This window comes from Pomacea canaliculata, linkage group LG12 (assembly GCF_003073045.1).
Source record: "Pomacea canaliculata isolate SZHN2017 linkage group LG12, ASM307304v1, whole genome shotgun sequence".
NCBI classification, from domain to species: Eukaryota; Metazoa; Mollusca; class Gastropoda; order Architaenioglossa; family Ampullariidae; genus Pomacea; species Pomacea canaliculata.
In genome coordinates, this window is record NC_037601.1 from 18,365,734 (window position 1) to 18,382,016 (window position 16,283).

Here is a 16,283-nt window from a genome sequence, read left to right on the forward strand (position 1 = left end):
GAGTTGCAGCAAGTACAACACAGCATGAAATTATGCTTCAAATCGAAGGACAATGGTTCTCTCAGAAATCGGAATAGCTTATGTTCAATGTGTTGCCATTGACCGGAAGTAGCAACAGATGCGCGTCAGAGCGTTCATGTTGAATATATAAGAATATTCGCCATATAAGGCATTAACCCGTTAATCCTAATTCGACCGTGTTACCTTTTGTTGAGCATGGTTTTAAACAAAATCATTTCAACAAAGCACATTATGCACTTTTAGCCCTAAGTGAAATGGGTAAAGTGAAAGATGCTTCGTTTTACTTACTAATTTTTTGAAGAAATATATTGAAAACTTTTTATGACTCGATTCTCAAAACGTCGTGTTGATTCGGCAACACATTTGCGAAAAATGTTGAGACCGATGTCTATGTTGAGACCATCCTTTCATTTAACTTCTGAGATTTACGTCAAATTCTTTGGTTATCACTGAAGTCGCATGCGTTAACCTATGTACCTCTTGTTTCAATTACCTAAATAGAAAAACAGCATCGATTCAAAACATGACAGAAATTCAAATGCCGAGAAGCCCAGGCACCGGCTTGGGGCCAAACATGCTTCCTCCCGTCTCATGGTTTGAATTTGTTCTTAATGAAAATCTTCTGGAAGAACATCTCTCTAAGGATAATCCAGGTATGGCTTTTAGTGGTAGTTTGAAGACATCTAAACGTCAGCTCATGAGGTTGTCAACATTTGTGTGTACTACCATTACTACAAATGTCGTCACTCGTCACAACTGTTACTATTTCTTCAGTAATGTCTGATAGTCTCAAATGATAAACGCTAATATGATGTTGATGTTGTGCAAACTAAAGGAAAACGTGACAGATAATATGGACAATCTACCACCACACACACACACCTTTCTCATTTTTTAAAGGAATAGGGTAAGGGGGAGACGGTATGAAAAATATATGCTCAATTCCTATCCCTGACACAGAATGTGTTTAAAAGCGGAGACCTTTTTTTTAGTGGAATTTTACGCCTGTAGACTTTTAACTTATAGGGGAAGCGAATAAAGATGAAATAATGCAAAGACGCTCTGCTTTCAGCTTATAAATAGTATTGCTGTAGAAACTTTCTCCAACAAGGTGGCAGTCATATTTTAAATGCATTGAGATTGTATTTAACAGAACCAGCAGCGGTGCAACTCATCATCCAGTTCATGCAACAGGCAGAAGTTGAAATGCTGGCCTTGATCCAAAATACTCGGGAACAGAATGCAGCAGCTGCACAAGCCCAAGCACATCTTCTTCCACCTTCAGAAGTCAAAACAGAGAATAGTATGTTTATTTCTTGTGAATGTTCTTTGTTAATGTTCTTCATAATTTTGGAAAACTTGAAGTGTACTTATGCAACATTATTGGACCCCCCCTTTTTTTTTTTTTTTTTGAGATTAAGAAGTACATCAAAAATGTTACAAGCCCCTAGGTTATTTCCTTTGCCCCCCCTTTTTTTATTAATCTGTTACTCTCATTCTCAGTTCTTGCTTGCTAGTGTATACTATTTTATAAAAATGCACAATAATATAATAAAAATAATAAGAAGAATAATGTAAAGAAGTTAACCTAAATAGTTATTTAAAAAAAACTCAACACAAGCTTGTCACTGAAGCACACAAGTCATGGCAATGCAGAGTTTACATTTGAACGATTCAAAGAACATGAATTTCAGCAGACACAGTCCACTAAAATAAAATTGCCCAGAGCAGATGGAAATGTATGTCCAAATGACAACAGAGATAAGAAGACAACTAGGCACATAGGTGTCCATTTATGATGTGCACACATATTACACTTTACAGGTATAGATGTTGTATCAGTGCAGAAAAATAATGAGATAAAAGGGGTTATAGTCTATGCAGTTGATGTCATCAACATCAATGAAAATCCATGGGCATTATTACTGATGTGGTGATATTTTACTACAAGTTAAATCATTATATTACGAGTCAGTTGGTGGTGCTTTTAGCTCTTTTATATGTAAACATATTCTGACATCAGATGAACTGGTAGTGGAGGAGAGCCGAAAAGTGAAAGCACTACGAACGCTGGCACTCCGGGTGGCCTGCTATTTACACTGGGACTTATCTACCATGGAAAAAAGGTTTGCAGTGTATTTATCTGTGTTGGTAGTTTTTTTTTTGTTTTTTTTTTTAATATTTTAGTAACTGTAATAACGAAATCCATTATTTTCACTTTTGATATTTTCAACAAAAAACTTTACTTTTTTTCATTGAGTGTGCATGCATATGTGTTTATTATTAGCATTATTAATGTCAGATACTGTTGAAATAAAATAATACTTTGTTTCTTTGTAGTGTACCGACACCAATAATACAAGCCCTTTTGATTGAGCTATTAAAAATAGCTGCTCCAGATTTGATTGACAACATTCATTCTCCAGATCTCGAGGACACCAGCATGTCTGATAGTGCTCTGTTTGCAGTTCACCTATTCCATCGATGGTCAGCAAAAGAAGTGTGTGTGTGAGAGAGAGAGAGATAAAAAGTGTTAACCACATAAAAATTGCTTATTAGTAACCAATGTCTTAATAGCATTAATATTTAACTGTAGAGCCATACCACTTAGCAGTTTTAAAAATGTTTGTCTGTTTGGACAGGTGCATTCGGAGCATCGTTCGAGATGGGTTTTTTTTGAGACCTCCAAAACATAGTTTTATTCCACCGTAAGTACAATTTTTATTTTGCAGCTCATTTTCTGTCAGTAGGATTTTTTGATGATCTATCCAGTTTTAAAACCCAGAAATATTGGCCAACACTTTTCTTTGAGCCATTTTGGGGGAGCGGGTGTAGGGGTCTTCCTATTCAAAATTTCTTAATCTCTGTAAGTCAGTGTCATTCTGTTCTTTGTACACAGCATAGGTGTTGGTGAATGCAACAGACATGACTTGGGTGACTTGTGCTTCAGTGCTGTCACTGTCACTAAACAAAGTACTAGACAAGAAAAATGCAGCCCTGATAGAATTGATTTCATGGTTCTGATTTATGAGAGATGAAAATATTAGATTGCTACTTAATTTTTTTTCTTCTTTTATTCACTACTAGTTGTCATCTGGTTAGAATAATTATTGTAATGTCTTCTCTGATTAAAGTGCTGAAAGTTGTTTTTTCAGGCCAGGCCAAGTTGACCCAAATGCACTTATGATGGCTGCTACAGAGACAATTATCAGAAAGGTTTGACATGTGATTCCATTTTGCATTTATTTTCATATGATTAAAAAAAATTACCATAACTTTCCATGGAGAGAATGTAAATTGTGTTTCATCTTTGTGCAGTTGGGGTAGGATTATATTCAAGAGACACATACATGTGTGTGTGTGTCTGAGAGAGAGAAAAAAGATCCAGAGGAAGATGAAGGACCACTTTGACTTATCATGGGCAAAAACTAAATATGATACTTGTTTGCTATCTCTGCTTTGTGCAGGAAGTCTGATTACTTGTAGATTGTATAAAGAGTGTTTGCTAATTCCTGTGCTAATTTGTTTTTAGTTCAAAGAGCAGCTTCCATCATCAATCAGTTTTCTTGAAAAGTGCTGCCAGGATCAAATCAGCGTGAAGATGGCCACACCTGCTAGCTTCCTTGTTCCCAATGAAAATGTCAGTGCCAGTACAGATTGGCAGCAAGTTGTCCTGGTTTCAGCTGATGAAGTTATATGTCAGGTACAGAGATGAAAGTAATAATAGTATTATTTTATTAGAGTTAAGAGTACAATATGCAAGCATATTCAACCATAATACTGTCATATGTTGCTTAACGACAGAAAAATGAGAAATACATAGTTGCTCCATTGCATTGAGTTGTTTATTATACTTATTAATTATTGTGTTTGTATGTGTTATAGTTTTGTAGAGCTGGAAGCATAGTAAATTTGTTAACACCTTAAGCACATGAGTAATGCATTGCGCTCCAATTTTAAAATGGCTATAATGCAACAGGGCGATAGAATTTTTTCAGCTGCAAGTATAAGGGCTTTTGTCAGGAATGCTGTTTTTTAATAGGTAATATATTGGACATATATATATATAATTTTATTTCTTAACTTGGCTCAGTGACAGGCCATAGCTAGCATCCCTGACATGGTGATATTCTGATTTTGTGTAAAAGCCTTTTGGGGGTTTATGGCTAATGCACTTTTTGTATGGCTTTCCTTAGTATTTTTACAGCTATGGTATTACAGTTTCATTGGAACAATATTTCTTTTTCCTCCTGCCAGGGACAAGTATTCTAATTTAGAACAGCATTTATATTCTGCAAACTCTTGTAAAGATGCATGCTTGTTTCAATTCCAGATTGCCTTTGACCTGGGTTCACTTTATTTCTACCAAGGAGAATACCGAAAAGCATTTGAAAAATTCCGAACATGTAAACAATTATTAACTAAGGTAAATCCAAAGTAAAAAATGCCATATCTTGCGTCTAAAATAAGCATTAGTTTGTTCTGAGATGTTAATTCATCATATGATGCATGCCCTATGCATTCACTTATTTTGGAACACACTGTTACAGCTTAAGTGTCACAAAACGTAATCTGGAAAAAGGGATTCATTAAGGAAAACTAATTACTGGTATATGACCTCAGACTGGTCAAATATATGAATGTCTTTATTGAAAAAGGCAATGGTGAAATATGTCTAACAGTTTACTGAGCCTGTGTATTGCAACATTTGCAAAGAAAGATTGAGAGGATACCTTACCAGCTGCAGTAGTCTCCTTGGGGTCACCCTAGATAGCCAGGCCAACAGTTTGTTTGAGAAGTCAGAGGCAAGCAAGAAGAAACAATACCAGGTATTACAAAAATACTGTATTTTAAGCAAAGATAATGTTTTCAGTGAGGTTGTCACAAGAAGTAAGATTCTTTGATTTCGCCCTAATTAAAATATATTTTTAACTATTTGGAGTGCACATAATAAAAGTGGAGTTCTGTGGGGTTTTTTTGTTTTGTTTTGTTTTTTTTTTTTGGTAAACACTCTGCCATCTTTTGTCACAGGGAAGATAGACATTCTACATATTTATCACACCTACGTGATATTTTAAAAAAATGAAAAAAACTTCATTCAGAATTAAATATAACTGTTTAGAAAATTGTTGTGCTAGAATAGTTAATGATGTGTTTTTACAATGTATTAATATTTTTTGTCTGTTATATTGCTAGGAAATGGTTTGTTAGAGTCACTAAATTTGCAGCTTAAGAGATCTTTAGAATATTTAACCTTATGTTTAAGCATAGGAAGTCTTAAAAGTGTGTGCACTTTTCTTGTCTTGCATATGCAGGGCATTGTGAGCATTCTTTTGGAGGATAATCTGAAACAAGAGCTGAGCATGGCTTATCGTAACAGTATACAAGAGGAGGTTGCTCGACAAGGGTAATGCTTTAACATAAACATTTTGCTCTCAGTAACTGCAGTAGTCTTTGTAAACTTAATAATAATAATACAGTGAATTTATATAGCAATATATATAGATATAAATTTATAATAATCCAATGAGAAGTTATTGTGATTTTTGTACATACAAAATGCTGAAGCTGAAAAAGTAACGGCTGACACTGGCATCACTCTGAAGAATTGTTGAAGAATAAAAGTTTGCATGATTTCTACTGTGAATCACAAAAATGCAGCAGAAACTAAAGCTCAGTCATTGATGAAGACAGGCACAAAATGCTGTCGATTGCAGTTAACCAAATATAGCAAGAAACAATTTGCTCAGCATGAGAGCTGTCATGCTAGTTAGGCGCAGGCTTGTTCTCATTTATCCACCACAAGCAAGTATATTAATATAAAATTGTCTTTGACATTTAAATATATTAGCATCGTCAGTCACAATTTAAAGACATCATTGTAGACCTGTGTTACAGATTTAAGGTGGAGAGTGTGTGTATTGGGTGCTGACAATATTTTCTTATGCTAGGCAAAGCCAGCTACACATTCAGGTTTGTCTCTGCAACATTGTGCGAACTGTACTTGAAGGCAAAGCAGTGGTTACACCAGTGGTTGAAGCACTTAGCTCTGCTGATGAAGAGATACTTAGTTTTCTTGTTCAGGTGAGTTGTTGTCCATATCATTAACAACTTTTTGCGGTACCAAGCATTTGTATGCAGATTTTAATCTTCAGAGCATAAATTTAGCAAAAGTTGAATAGGATTACAGTCAGTTTTAAATTTTACTCACAAAGGATCACTAAAATGGTGCATTTAACATCTGAATCTGTTCCCTCTACATTGTGTTGTATTATTTTATGTTGAAGGAGAAAAAAAGGGTGGAAAAGAAGAAGCAACTATATGTTATTTCTGGTTTTCAGCCAAAATCAGGCCCCAGAACTTTAGTAATATCTATAAAAAGTAATCAGCCTTTCACAAGTTGTAAATGGTGATGTTACAATGAGTTATGGGCTGAGTTCATGTCCAGCTATGTATTGGTATATTTCCCCTCCCCCTACAGTGCAACAGTATATTTGGTGTTAAATGAAAGAAGTCATGGATTGATGTTAGGATCAGCCTTTTAGCACTTTTTTAAAGCATGTTTTTACTTTTATTACACATATCTTTTGTTTATTTGTTTTCCTTTTATGAGATTGTTAAAATATCCATCTTTTCAGGGCAGATAATCTCAAAATTACTCCAGCTTGACCTCGTTAATATTTCATTACCCTTTGTGCTCTTATGATGTTTAAAAGAAACTTTTAGATAAAAGGCAAAATTTATTATTATTGTGGACCTCTAAACTGCCTGTATCTTTTCTGTAGAATTTAGCCTTCTCATGGTGATGTGGCAACTATTTTGTCTTGCAATAAGGATTAAAAAAAAAAATAGACCAGTTTGATGATTTATAACATGTGCTTTTTTTATCGCTGTGTATTTCAGATTGTTAGTGAGATGATGAAAGGTTCATCAATTACTCAGAGGTCAAACCTCAAATGTTTTTTATGGTAAGACAGCATTCATTATAAATCATATAATAAATTATGTTGCTTGGAACAAGACAGTTGTCCCTGTTCCCTCTTTCCTTATCTATCCGTGCTTTTCATCACTTGCATGCTAGAAGTCTACTTACTACGCTATCCAAAATTCTGACATAGCAGCTTCTGATATATTAAGCTTTTATTAGTTTTTGCATTGTTCCCCACTTTTAACCTGTTACATTTGCTCTCAGGCATCTCGTACAGATTCTACCTCCAGACAGTGCTCTGCCACATCTTCTAGTGAACAGTGATGTAGCAGCATTCTTCAGTGATGCTGAGGTGTCAGAGATGGCTTTGGAGGATGTTGACTCCGACCAGCTCTATTTGCAGGACCTGGGCACAGATGTAGCAGCAATTCTCAGCTGTACTTCCACTCGAGGTGTGTAAGTGGTGCAAGGAAAATTGTGCAGCTGTTATTTTAACTGCACTAGCTTTACAACAGGTAGTTCGATAGTTGTGCATACTTACTCAGAGTCTTCAATTCAGCAATCAACCCGAAAGTGTGCAAATGTGCATGTCTTGTTCAAAAGAGTAAGCATGGTCTTGCAGAAAGGTGGTGCAAGGCTTCTGGCTTAAAGCTGTCCAGTCAAGAGTCCTAAAAATTTGTGGCTTTTCAGCTATGTTGAATTGGCAGCATGATCTTTAATTTTCCTTCAAACCTAAAAATTGCTGTGAGAAGCTGCACACAAGTTTTTGACTCAAGAAGGAAGGCACTGCACATTTAAAAAACAACTTTAATTACATAATTGTGTTTTCTTCCCATGAGATATATGGCACATGTATGGTAAAAGAGTTTGAATAATATTCTCACACGTTGAAGTTGCTGAAAATTTATTTCTAATTTTCATCCTGCTTTTTAATAAAAAGTAGTGTAAGGTGTATACTTTAGCAAATGCATTGGAGCTCTCGTACTCTAAACTGCTTTCTAATAAAATCTTTTGACTGGTGAATAACAATAATAATACAATAGTGCTTTTTCCCACCAGCAAAGATATGCTTAAAGTGCTTTACAAAAAGAAAATACACATGTATCTGAGACATTATTTAAGTCAATAAAGTGAAACAAAACTACTTATGATAATTGCTAATTATCCTTTAATTACAATTTTTCTAGTAAAAATAATTTGATAAACATAAAAGTGAGTGCTAACTGTAAAGAGTTTAAATAATTATAATTTACTTATGACAGTGATAAGTAATCTCACACTGAGGTTTGAAAATATATGATTTTGACTCTTATATATATATTAAAGTATCTTTATTCCATTGTTACTTTATATGTTGCATTTAGAGTCCTCATACAATGTTAGCGATGTTGAGGGACAGCTGTTGACTGTGTATGAACCATCCATAATCCATGACCTTCTCACTGACCTGTATGAGAACCGTGGTCTTCACCCTTCACAGATTATAGCTCTGAATGAGAGGGTAGGTGATCAAACATTTGGGTAGAAAAAAATTATGGTGGTTTGCTTGGTTGGCTGCCCACTTTGAATGATACCATCAGAAAATTGCCCATATTTCTGCATTCTGGTATGTGTAAAGAAGAATGCAAAGTTAGACAAGATGACCTATTCAAAAGAGTATTTTACTAAAAAAAAGTCTGTTTATTACATCACAAAATAAAAAATCTGTCATTAGCAATCAAAAGTTTTTGTACTGATCCAAAATAAGTTCTTCAGTATTTTTTCATTTATGTTCATTTTGAGAAAACTTGAAAATCATGCAAGTTATATTAGATAACATTCTGCAGGGTTTTGTTAATATGTCATTAAGGACCAGTAGCCAATAAAAGCTCACTACTTTCAGTGGAAGGTTCCAATGGAGATAAAACAGGTTTTGGATTACCTGCCTACAGCAGAAGAGTTCAAGCAAGCCTATGTTTATGTGCTGATTGCCAAAGCAAAACATTGCATGGAACTGAGGGTAAAACTTTCTTCCCTAACTTTACTAAAAAGAATCATCATTTGATGGGATTCTTATAAGCTTATGTTCCATTTTTTGGTTCAATTTTTTGGTTCATTTTTTGTTTTAAGGCACTATTCATTTTCAGTATCATCATCATAGATGTCATTATCTTTGACATAATCATTAAAACATTATACTCTTTCATATAGTTGTGAAACATCTCTGTACAGCTTATGTAGCAGGAAAGTCTTAAATGCAGCACTGTTCAGTAGTACTACTGCATCTTTTCTAGCAGTCATCAAAGACAATATATATTATAATACAATATATTATAATACAATATATTATATACAATATATTATAATATGTTATAAAAGTTATATAAAGTCTTGACTGTCATACCTTCATTTCTTTTCTTTTTTTTTTTTCTCCTTTTTTTGATTTGGAGGATGAGGTTTAAGATAGCTCTTTGTATTACTTGTATGGAAATATGTCGGGCAGTCAAATGAAACGGATGCCAGGCAAATAGACTCCTTAAACATGGAACATGATTACACCATTAATATGGAGCAGTTAGCGGGGGTTCTTGGGTGCATGCATTAACAAATTTAAAAAAAAAAAAAAATTCAGGATTTTTAAGTGTCATTCTGTTACACAACAGTGCACACCCCCATACGGTGAACATAACAAAAGACAAGCTGGCAAAGTTTCGACAGGAAATACTGGACCACTCACTCTATCGCCCAGATTTATCGCCTTGAAATTTCCACATCTGCGGTGAAATGAAGAAGAAGCATCTAAAAGGCAAGAAATTTCCACTGGACACAGCATTGCAGGAGGCTGTTTGCGAGTGGGTTCGATCCCAGCCCAAGGCATTTTATGAACAGGGCATCCATCGTCTCATTTTACAATAGAAGAAGTGACTTGCCAACCGTGGGGATTACTAAGCATTATGTGAATTTCCGTGTCCAAAATTTGCATCAACTATGTTTCATTTGACTGCCCTTCATATTTACCTATACATTTCTTGCATTGTCTGTTATCTGTATTTATCTTTTTTTATGATGAGCTGGTTTTTTTTTGTTAACTTCTTCTGTTATGGTACTTTTTGTGCCACCTTTAAAAATATATTAGGAGTTAGATTTCAATTTTTGATGATTTTCAGATCTTTGACCGAGCCCGTCAGCTGCTGAGTGAGGCTGATTCAGTGGTGGCAGATCTTTCTTATGTGCTATCTAAGCATGTGAGGTGGCAGATGCTGCTGGCTGACCTCCAACAGTATTTCCTGAATGAGACAGTTGCTGAGTCCTCAAGTGTTCAAGATCTGGTTAAAAAAACCAAAACCTGTCTGACTTCAATACGTCTAGGTCAAGGTCAGCTGTAGCTTCTCTTTTTTTCAGTTAGAGGTGACAGACCCTTGTGAATTGTTTCTAGTAACCTCACATGCTTGAGTAAAAATATGCTTGTTGTGGAAGTCATCTATGTCCTCTTCCTCTGCCTCATCTGTAGGTATAGGTCAGAATGGTAAGCAAGATGAATCTGGAGTTGTGCCATGGAGCAGGCATTCTCAGATTTACATTATAATAGGAAGTTACTTGTGTTGTATTTGGATACTCGCTGCAGCCCTTTCTTTGTGTTGGTCATCGGTTCTTCCAGACCACAAGATAGTGTCACCATTTGTAAGAGTTCTTTTTCTATTGTCACACCAGAAAGGAATCATGGTAGTAAATGACTGGAAATCCTGTCTTGTCATTTTAATTAAGGGAAGTAACCTGTAGAGAAATGTCAGCTTTTAAATGCAATATTCATTTCTCTTTTGCTATGAAAATAAAATATGCAAATGAAAAAGTACTTAGCACATTACACATTAGTCACCAGCTGCAGCAAGGGAGTGCATCAGCTTTGACAGAGTGCTGGTCTGAGCAAATGGTTCAGTTCATATTCCAGTTATTTTTATATTGCAGATATCCAACCTAGCATGGAGGTGCTGGAATATTGTACAGCTTTCCTGCTGAATATTCGTGACTGGGATTATTTGTCAAATATGGAAAATACAGCAAATGGATATATAGAGGTGTGAGACATGCATTTCTTTCTGTCAAAAAGCTACTCTTTTTTTTTTACATACAAGGTGGCAAACAAAAGAAAACTGGCCTATCTTCCAGGCCCTACATAGGCATATGTTTTGGACTCCCCTACAGGAAAATAAACAAATGCAGTGATTAGAAAAGAAGGTGAAAATGATCTCCTTAAGTATGCCAGTACACTCATGTGCATGCTGCACCATATTGGCATACACATGATGCATCTCAGCATTGTCAGTTTGTTAAAGTTACTTTCATATATTTTACTTTAGGTCTTCTCATGGATTATTCACAGACACTGTCGTGACAATGAAGGGTAGGTTGTGATGAAGTCTAAGTACATTCTCATGGCAGACATGGCAGGTTATAGACAGACCAGCCTTTTTGTGCACTACCCTATGTATGTGTATCATATTTCACTATATGACAGCTAGACCTGTATTTTTTGTTGTTGTTGAAACTGCAAGCCAAAGTTTTAAGTTTTTATATCAAGAAGACAGATAATTTTGCGAGTCCCTTAATTTAAATAGTTAAATAATGTAAAACTTACCTCAAATCACTTTCAGATGAGTCGACTTATAGCATGTGCTTGTAAGGAGATTTCACAGATCAAAAATGCCCGCAAACCAGCCAGGGAAATGTGGGAAGTTTGTGAGTGAATAAAGTTTTGTAACATATCCATGATTGATTTGCCTTAATTCTTCCTAATTTTTTTTTTTTAACTATAGGCAAGTAAATTAAAAAATATTAATAGTGATATTTCATTGTAGTTGCTTCATTCTGGAGAAGTTCTAATTTTAATTAAATTTTTAAATATTTTTAGATATGTGTGGTGAATACCGTGAAAAATTTGTTCAGCAAGCAAAATTCAGTGTGTATAAAAATGCATTCTGCAGAAATATAGGAACATAAATAAAAACCATGCATAAAAGTTTCATCATTTGGATTTCCCAGAATTTGAAAAAAAATCTTCCTTTCACATTCATGTTCCATTAAGTACCCTGTATAATTTTTTGTGATTTTCATTTTCAGTGTTGACCGTGTACAAGAACAGTGCTCAGACAAAACGCACCACCACAGGACGAGAAGGGGCCTCTACTCGGGAGTCTCAGATTGGCATGCGAGAAAGTGCTTCAAATCGAGATTCCCAGATTGGGGTTCTTCAAAAAAATCAGTTTTTGGCTTTTATAAAAAATATAAAGGTATGCTAAAAGGCAGCTTTGATAGCTGTTTTTTTTTTTTTTTTTGACAACGCAGATTGTATTGTATGAAGGCTGAAAACCCTTGACAGTTATACTCAACAGAGAATACTCTCAAGTGTTAGACAGGGGTTTTGTATGTGTGTGTGCATGTGTTTTCATCATATAAGTAGAACTAGCTTTAATAAGTTGCTTCTAATGCAGCTTGTATTATTTCCACTACTTATTTCTAATATTGCTACTGTGTTGCAGGAAGTAACTGTATTGACTTTGCTCATGTCTGCCTTTGCAAAGCTGTTTGCAACACTGAAGGTACAAGAAGTATACATGATTTTCAAAGAAATATAAGTATAGCAGAGACTAAAATGCATTTATAGGCATGGTAAAAGTGGTCACTGCATGGAGTAAGAAGAGTTTTCTGCCACTGCCAGTTGCTGACTCCTGAAAGATGACATTAAATATGGTGGAAAAATTACAAAGATTAGAAATGATCTGCAAACAGAAGCTCTAAAATGCCCCTTTTTCAGATGCATGGTTTCATAAAGGTGAAATTTGATGTATTGTTGAAATCATACAGAAATAGTGCATTATAGCTTTTCTATTTGATTCACAAATGGTGAGCATTTTCTAAAACTACTCGGGTCCTAAATTTGCGTACATTTTGATAATTATTCTCATGTAAAAGTTTGCAGCAGGACTGCTGATGGTTGCCACTTTGTATATTGCTACAGGATAATGTTACAAGTGAGATCAACACGGAATACATACAATTATGGCCTACAGCTGTTAACGGGTAAATGAGCTATTACTTTTGTAATGTTTTCTAATATAGCCGTATTAGATCAGATACATAATACCTAACAGTTGAATTAGCTTTTGATATGTTTTTTAGTCTCCACAACAGTGCTAGTTTAGCTTCTAAACATTGATAGGCTTTTGCATCATGGAGATCAACACCTTTCTTTTATAATAATTTTTGCATCCATAATATGCTGTGCAAATTCTTATGCATGCATTCTTTTTGTTAGAAGTTTCAAATGATAAGTGTTCACTATCAAGTTTTTTCCCTTCTCTGATGATAGCATGAATCTCATGAATGTGCAAGCAGTGGAAGATACATTAAAGACATTGATGACTCATGCTTTGACAGTAAATCCTTCAAACTCTTCATGGCTGCGTACACAAGCTGACATTGCCTTTGGTAAGTAAGATAAATTTATTGCTTGTTTTTGCATGTCTAACGGGAGTTTTGCAGCCTTGGAGATTTAGTCATCAGTGTATGGCTGGAACTTCTAATATTATGCATTTTCCAATGGCTTGCCTTAAAAAAAATTAAGCTATTTTTCAAAACTTTTCTCCCTATTTCATTTCCTGAAGTGGGTGTTACTATTATCTATTTTCTGTGACATTGTTCTGAGTGTTCTTGATCTTTTCTATTCTGCATGTGTTTCCCTTGATATTTTTATTTAGTTTGCAGAAAACTAATGTAAAAAATCTAATAATCATACCTTTTTATTATTTATCAGCTGAAGGGCAATTTTCAACAGCGATCAAATTTTACCTAGAGGCTGGTGTTGTAGCAACAGATTTCTTCTCTACACCTGTTCCACGTAGTCTGTATGATGATCAGGTGTGTGAAATATGGTTTCTGGAGTGTGTTATCAAAAACACCTTTGAAAAAGCATATTTTAGGAATCAGCAGTTGTGTCGAATTAATTCTTGTATGTACATGCATTTTGTTTATCAATGGTGTCTTTATTTTATTCCTGCATAGTTGTGCTGTTCTAGCCCACACATTTTTTTCTCTTTTTATTGATATTTTTATTGCATTGTAGAGTTGTATAGATACTATTCATGTGATTGTAATTGCATTTTCTTCAGTTTCATTATGTGCGACTGATATCTGATGATGTCTGTTTGTTTATTTTAAGTTACATCCTGCATGGTGATTATTACCAAGCATTGCCACTCATCCCACTAATCAAACTATGAAAACAGGTGTACAGACGAATGATCAAGTGTTGTGGATACCTTCAGTGCCACACCCAGGTGGCTGTGCTATGCCAGTTTCTGGATGAGACGGACTACAGCGCAGCTTTTAAAGCATTGCAAGAGCGTAACACGCACGATGCTATGGATGCCTACTACTCCTGCATATGGGATATAACCATTCTAGAGTTCTTAGTCCGTATCCTTAGCTTCTGAAAAGCATTCTTTGAAAGGATTAAGCATGTATGCTGGTTTACTGATGTTTGAGTATTTTGCTGCACAGTTGTTGGTGTCTCCACCATTTGCCAGGTTCATTTCCAGGATACATTCATTTAACACATACATGCATGAACATTCATTGTTCAACTTTTTCAAAAACTTCTATCAGAAATATTTTCATATGTATAAGGAAACTGAATAGTAATTATACTTTAGATACATTGTCATATAAAAAAACATAATGTTAAGGGATTTTTATTCATTTTAAAAATGTCTTATTAAAGTTGGTGGTTTGGTATATGTCAGAAATGCTATTGTATTATCCTTAATTCAACACTAGACCTACATACAAAACGAGGAGAGACAGATAAACGCCAGTGTGCAGTAAGTATATAATACTTTCTGAAGGCATCTATACATGTGTGGACTGACAGCCACCCACTCACACACAGGCTCTTCCGTTCCTGCTTACATTTACTCCAACATCTTCATCCTTAACATTTGCACCCATCCTGTCTTGTGTCTATTTTCATCTAGTGCGTTTGTCTTTCAGCCCCTTGTCTTTACAGAAAAAGGAGCATGTCTTTGTCAAATCAGATGTTAAGGTCTCCTGCTATCTATATGAAACATTATTAATCAGATTTATAGCTAAACAGCACACTAACAAAACATAATAAGTTGTTAATTTATAATCAAAGTTGATGATGAAAGAATTGAATATGAATTCACCAGTTGCCTTGTAGATGCTTGTTCTTCACCTTGAACATTGTGTGTGCAGCAACGAGCGCTAAGTCAGATGGACCTAAACAGTAATAATCCTGAGGAAATACAGCGCCGTGCTACCCATGTCCGCAAAACCAAGTTTCTCAGAGCCTTGGCAAAGCAATATGTGATCTAGAGATGTTTCCACCAATCCTTTGATTTTCACCTCATGCCTTCTCCTGTGCAGTCTGCAAGTGAGAACACACCATGTAGTAAATGTGTTGACATTGTTGTCATTTTTGGTAGTTATGATTAGAATATTTACTCTACATTTTTAATGGCTGGGTGAAGTGCAAGATACTATTTCACATACCTCCATCCACTCTTGAGATAAAAGCCTACAAACATCCTACACAGAAAGAGGTCAACAACACAGACATCAAGATTGTACAAGGATAGGTTTGAATTATAAAGGCCACAGTCAATGAGAGAGCTTGACCCATATGTTAATTAGGCTTATCTATTTACGAATGTGACATGATTTTTGGTCTCTTTTTGTGCATGGCGATGTCTATCAGTATGTACCTTCAGAACAAAAGAGGGTTATTCACCGGGTTTGGGGAAATAGTATTTTGTGGTGAGCTTTACTCTGTCATCCAAAAAATTCAAAAAATATCGAAACAAAAAACTGCATCCTGCTAGACATTTAAAGCTCCTCTTTTAATCTGATGGGCTACATCACAATAGGGCAACAAGTCATACTGTTGAGATGATTAATTAGAAGAAAGCAGTATTTTGCCTTACTCTTTTTTTTGTAATTGTGTATTTGGTAAGAAAGCAGAATGTCAGACAAATGAGACAATCACAAGCATTTTTACCACAGATCACACATTTAATTACAGGGACTGTACAATATGCCAGCAAATATATTCTTGTCATGCATGCATCTGTGAGTATAGGTCTGAATATGTATACGTGTGTGTATATATGTATATAATGTATATACAAGGGTCAGAAAAAAGAGGATTGAACTTTGAAATAATTGATGTTGAGTTATGATAACAGTTGTGTAATAAATAAGTTTACCTGTGAGTATTGTCAGATTTGCTGAATCTTGTATGCAAAGTGCTTGAATAAAGTCAGAAAATTGCACCACCGCG

At 35.1% G+C, this 16,283-nt stretch overlaps 1 protein-coding gene across 1 annotated transcript; it reads left to right on the plus strand.

The window, feature by feature from the left end:
• The first annotated feature begins 136 nt into the window (after positions 1 to 136).
• On the plus strand, positions 137 to 16,215 carry LOC112576666 (integrator complex subunit 8-like). Its single transcript, XM_025259286.1, has 27 exons — positions 137 to 279; positions 523 to 674; positions 1,175 to 1,324; positions 2,045 to 2,147; positions 2,362 to 2,508; positions 2,664 to 2,729; positions 3,177 to 3,237; positions 3,554 to 3,724; positions 4,355 to 4,447; positions 4,704 to 4,850; positions 5,337 to 5,428; positions 5,973 to 6,105; positions 6,925 to 6,989; positions 7,214 to 7,401; positions 8,314 to 8,450; positions 8,832 to 8,948; positions 10,096 to 10,303; positions 10,895 to 11,004; positions 11,581 to 11,665; positions 12,047 to 12,216; positions 12,466 to 12,525; positions 12,945 to 13,006; positions 13,296 to 13,414; positions 13,740 to 13,843; positions 14,212 to 14,401; positions 14,762 to 14,805; positions 15,200 to 16,215. The coding sequence occupies exons 2-27, from the start codon at positions 545 to 547 to the stop codon at positions 15,317 to 15,319; spliced, it is 3,072 nt and encodes a 1,023-aa protein (XP_025115071.1). The 5' UTR covers positions 137 to 279; positions 523 to 544; the 3' UTR covers positions 15,320 to 16,215.
• Positions 16,216 to 16,283: the final 68 nt, after the last annotated feature.

Bases quoted from the DNA above. Each gene is read 5' to 3' on its own strand.
- LOC112576666 (XM_025259286.1), top strand. From the start codon at position 545: ATGACAGAAATTCAAATGCCGAGAAGCCCAGGCACCGGCTTGGGGCCA. The intron at 2,509-2,663 runs GTCAGCAAAAGA...CTGTTTGGACAG, and splicing joins GTTCACCTATTCCATCGATG to GTGCATTCGGAGCATCGTTC. The intron at 13,415-13,739 runs GTAAGTAAGATA...ATTATTTATCAG, and splicing joins ACAAGCTGACATTGCCTTTG to CTGAAGGGCAATTTTCAACA.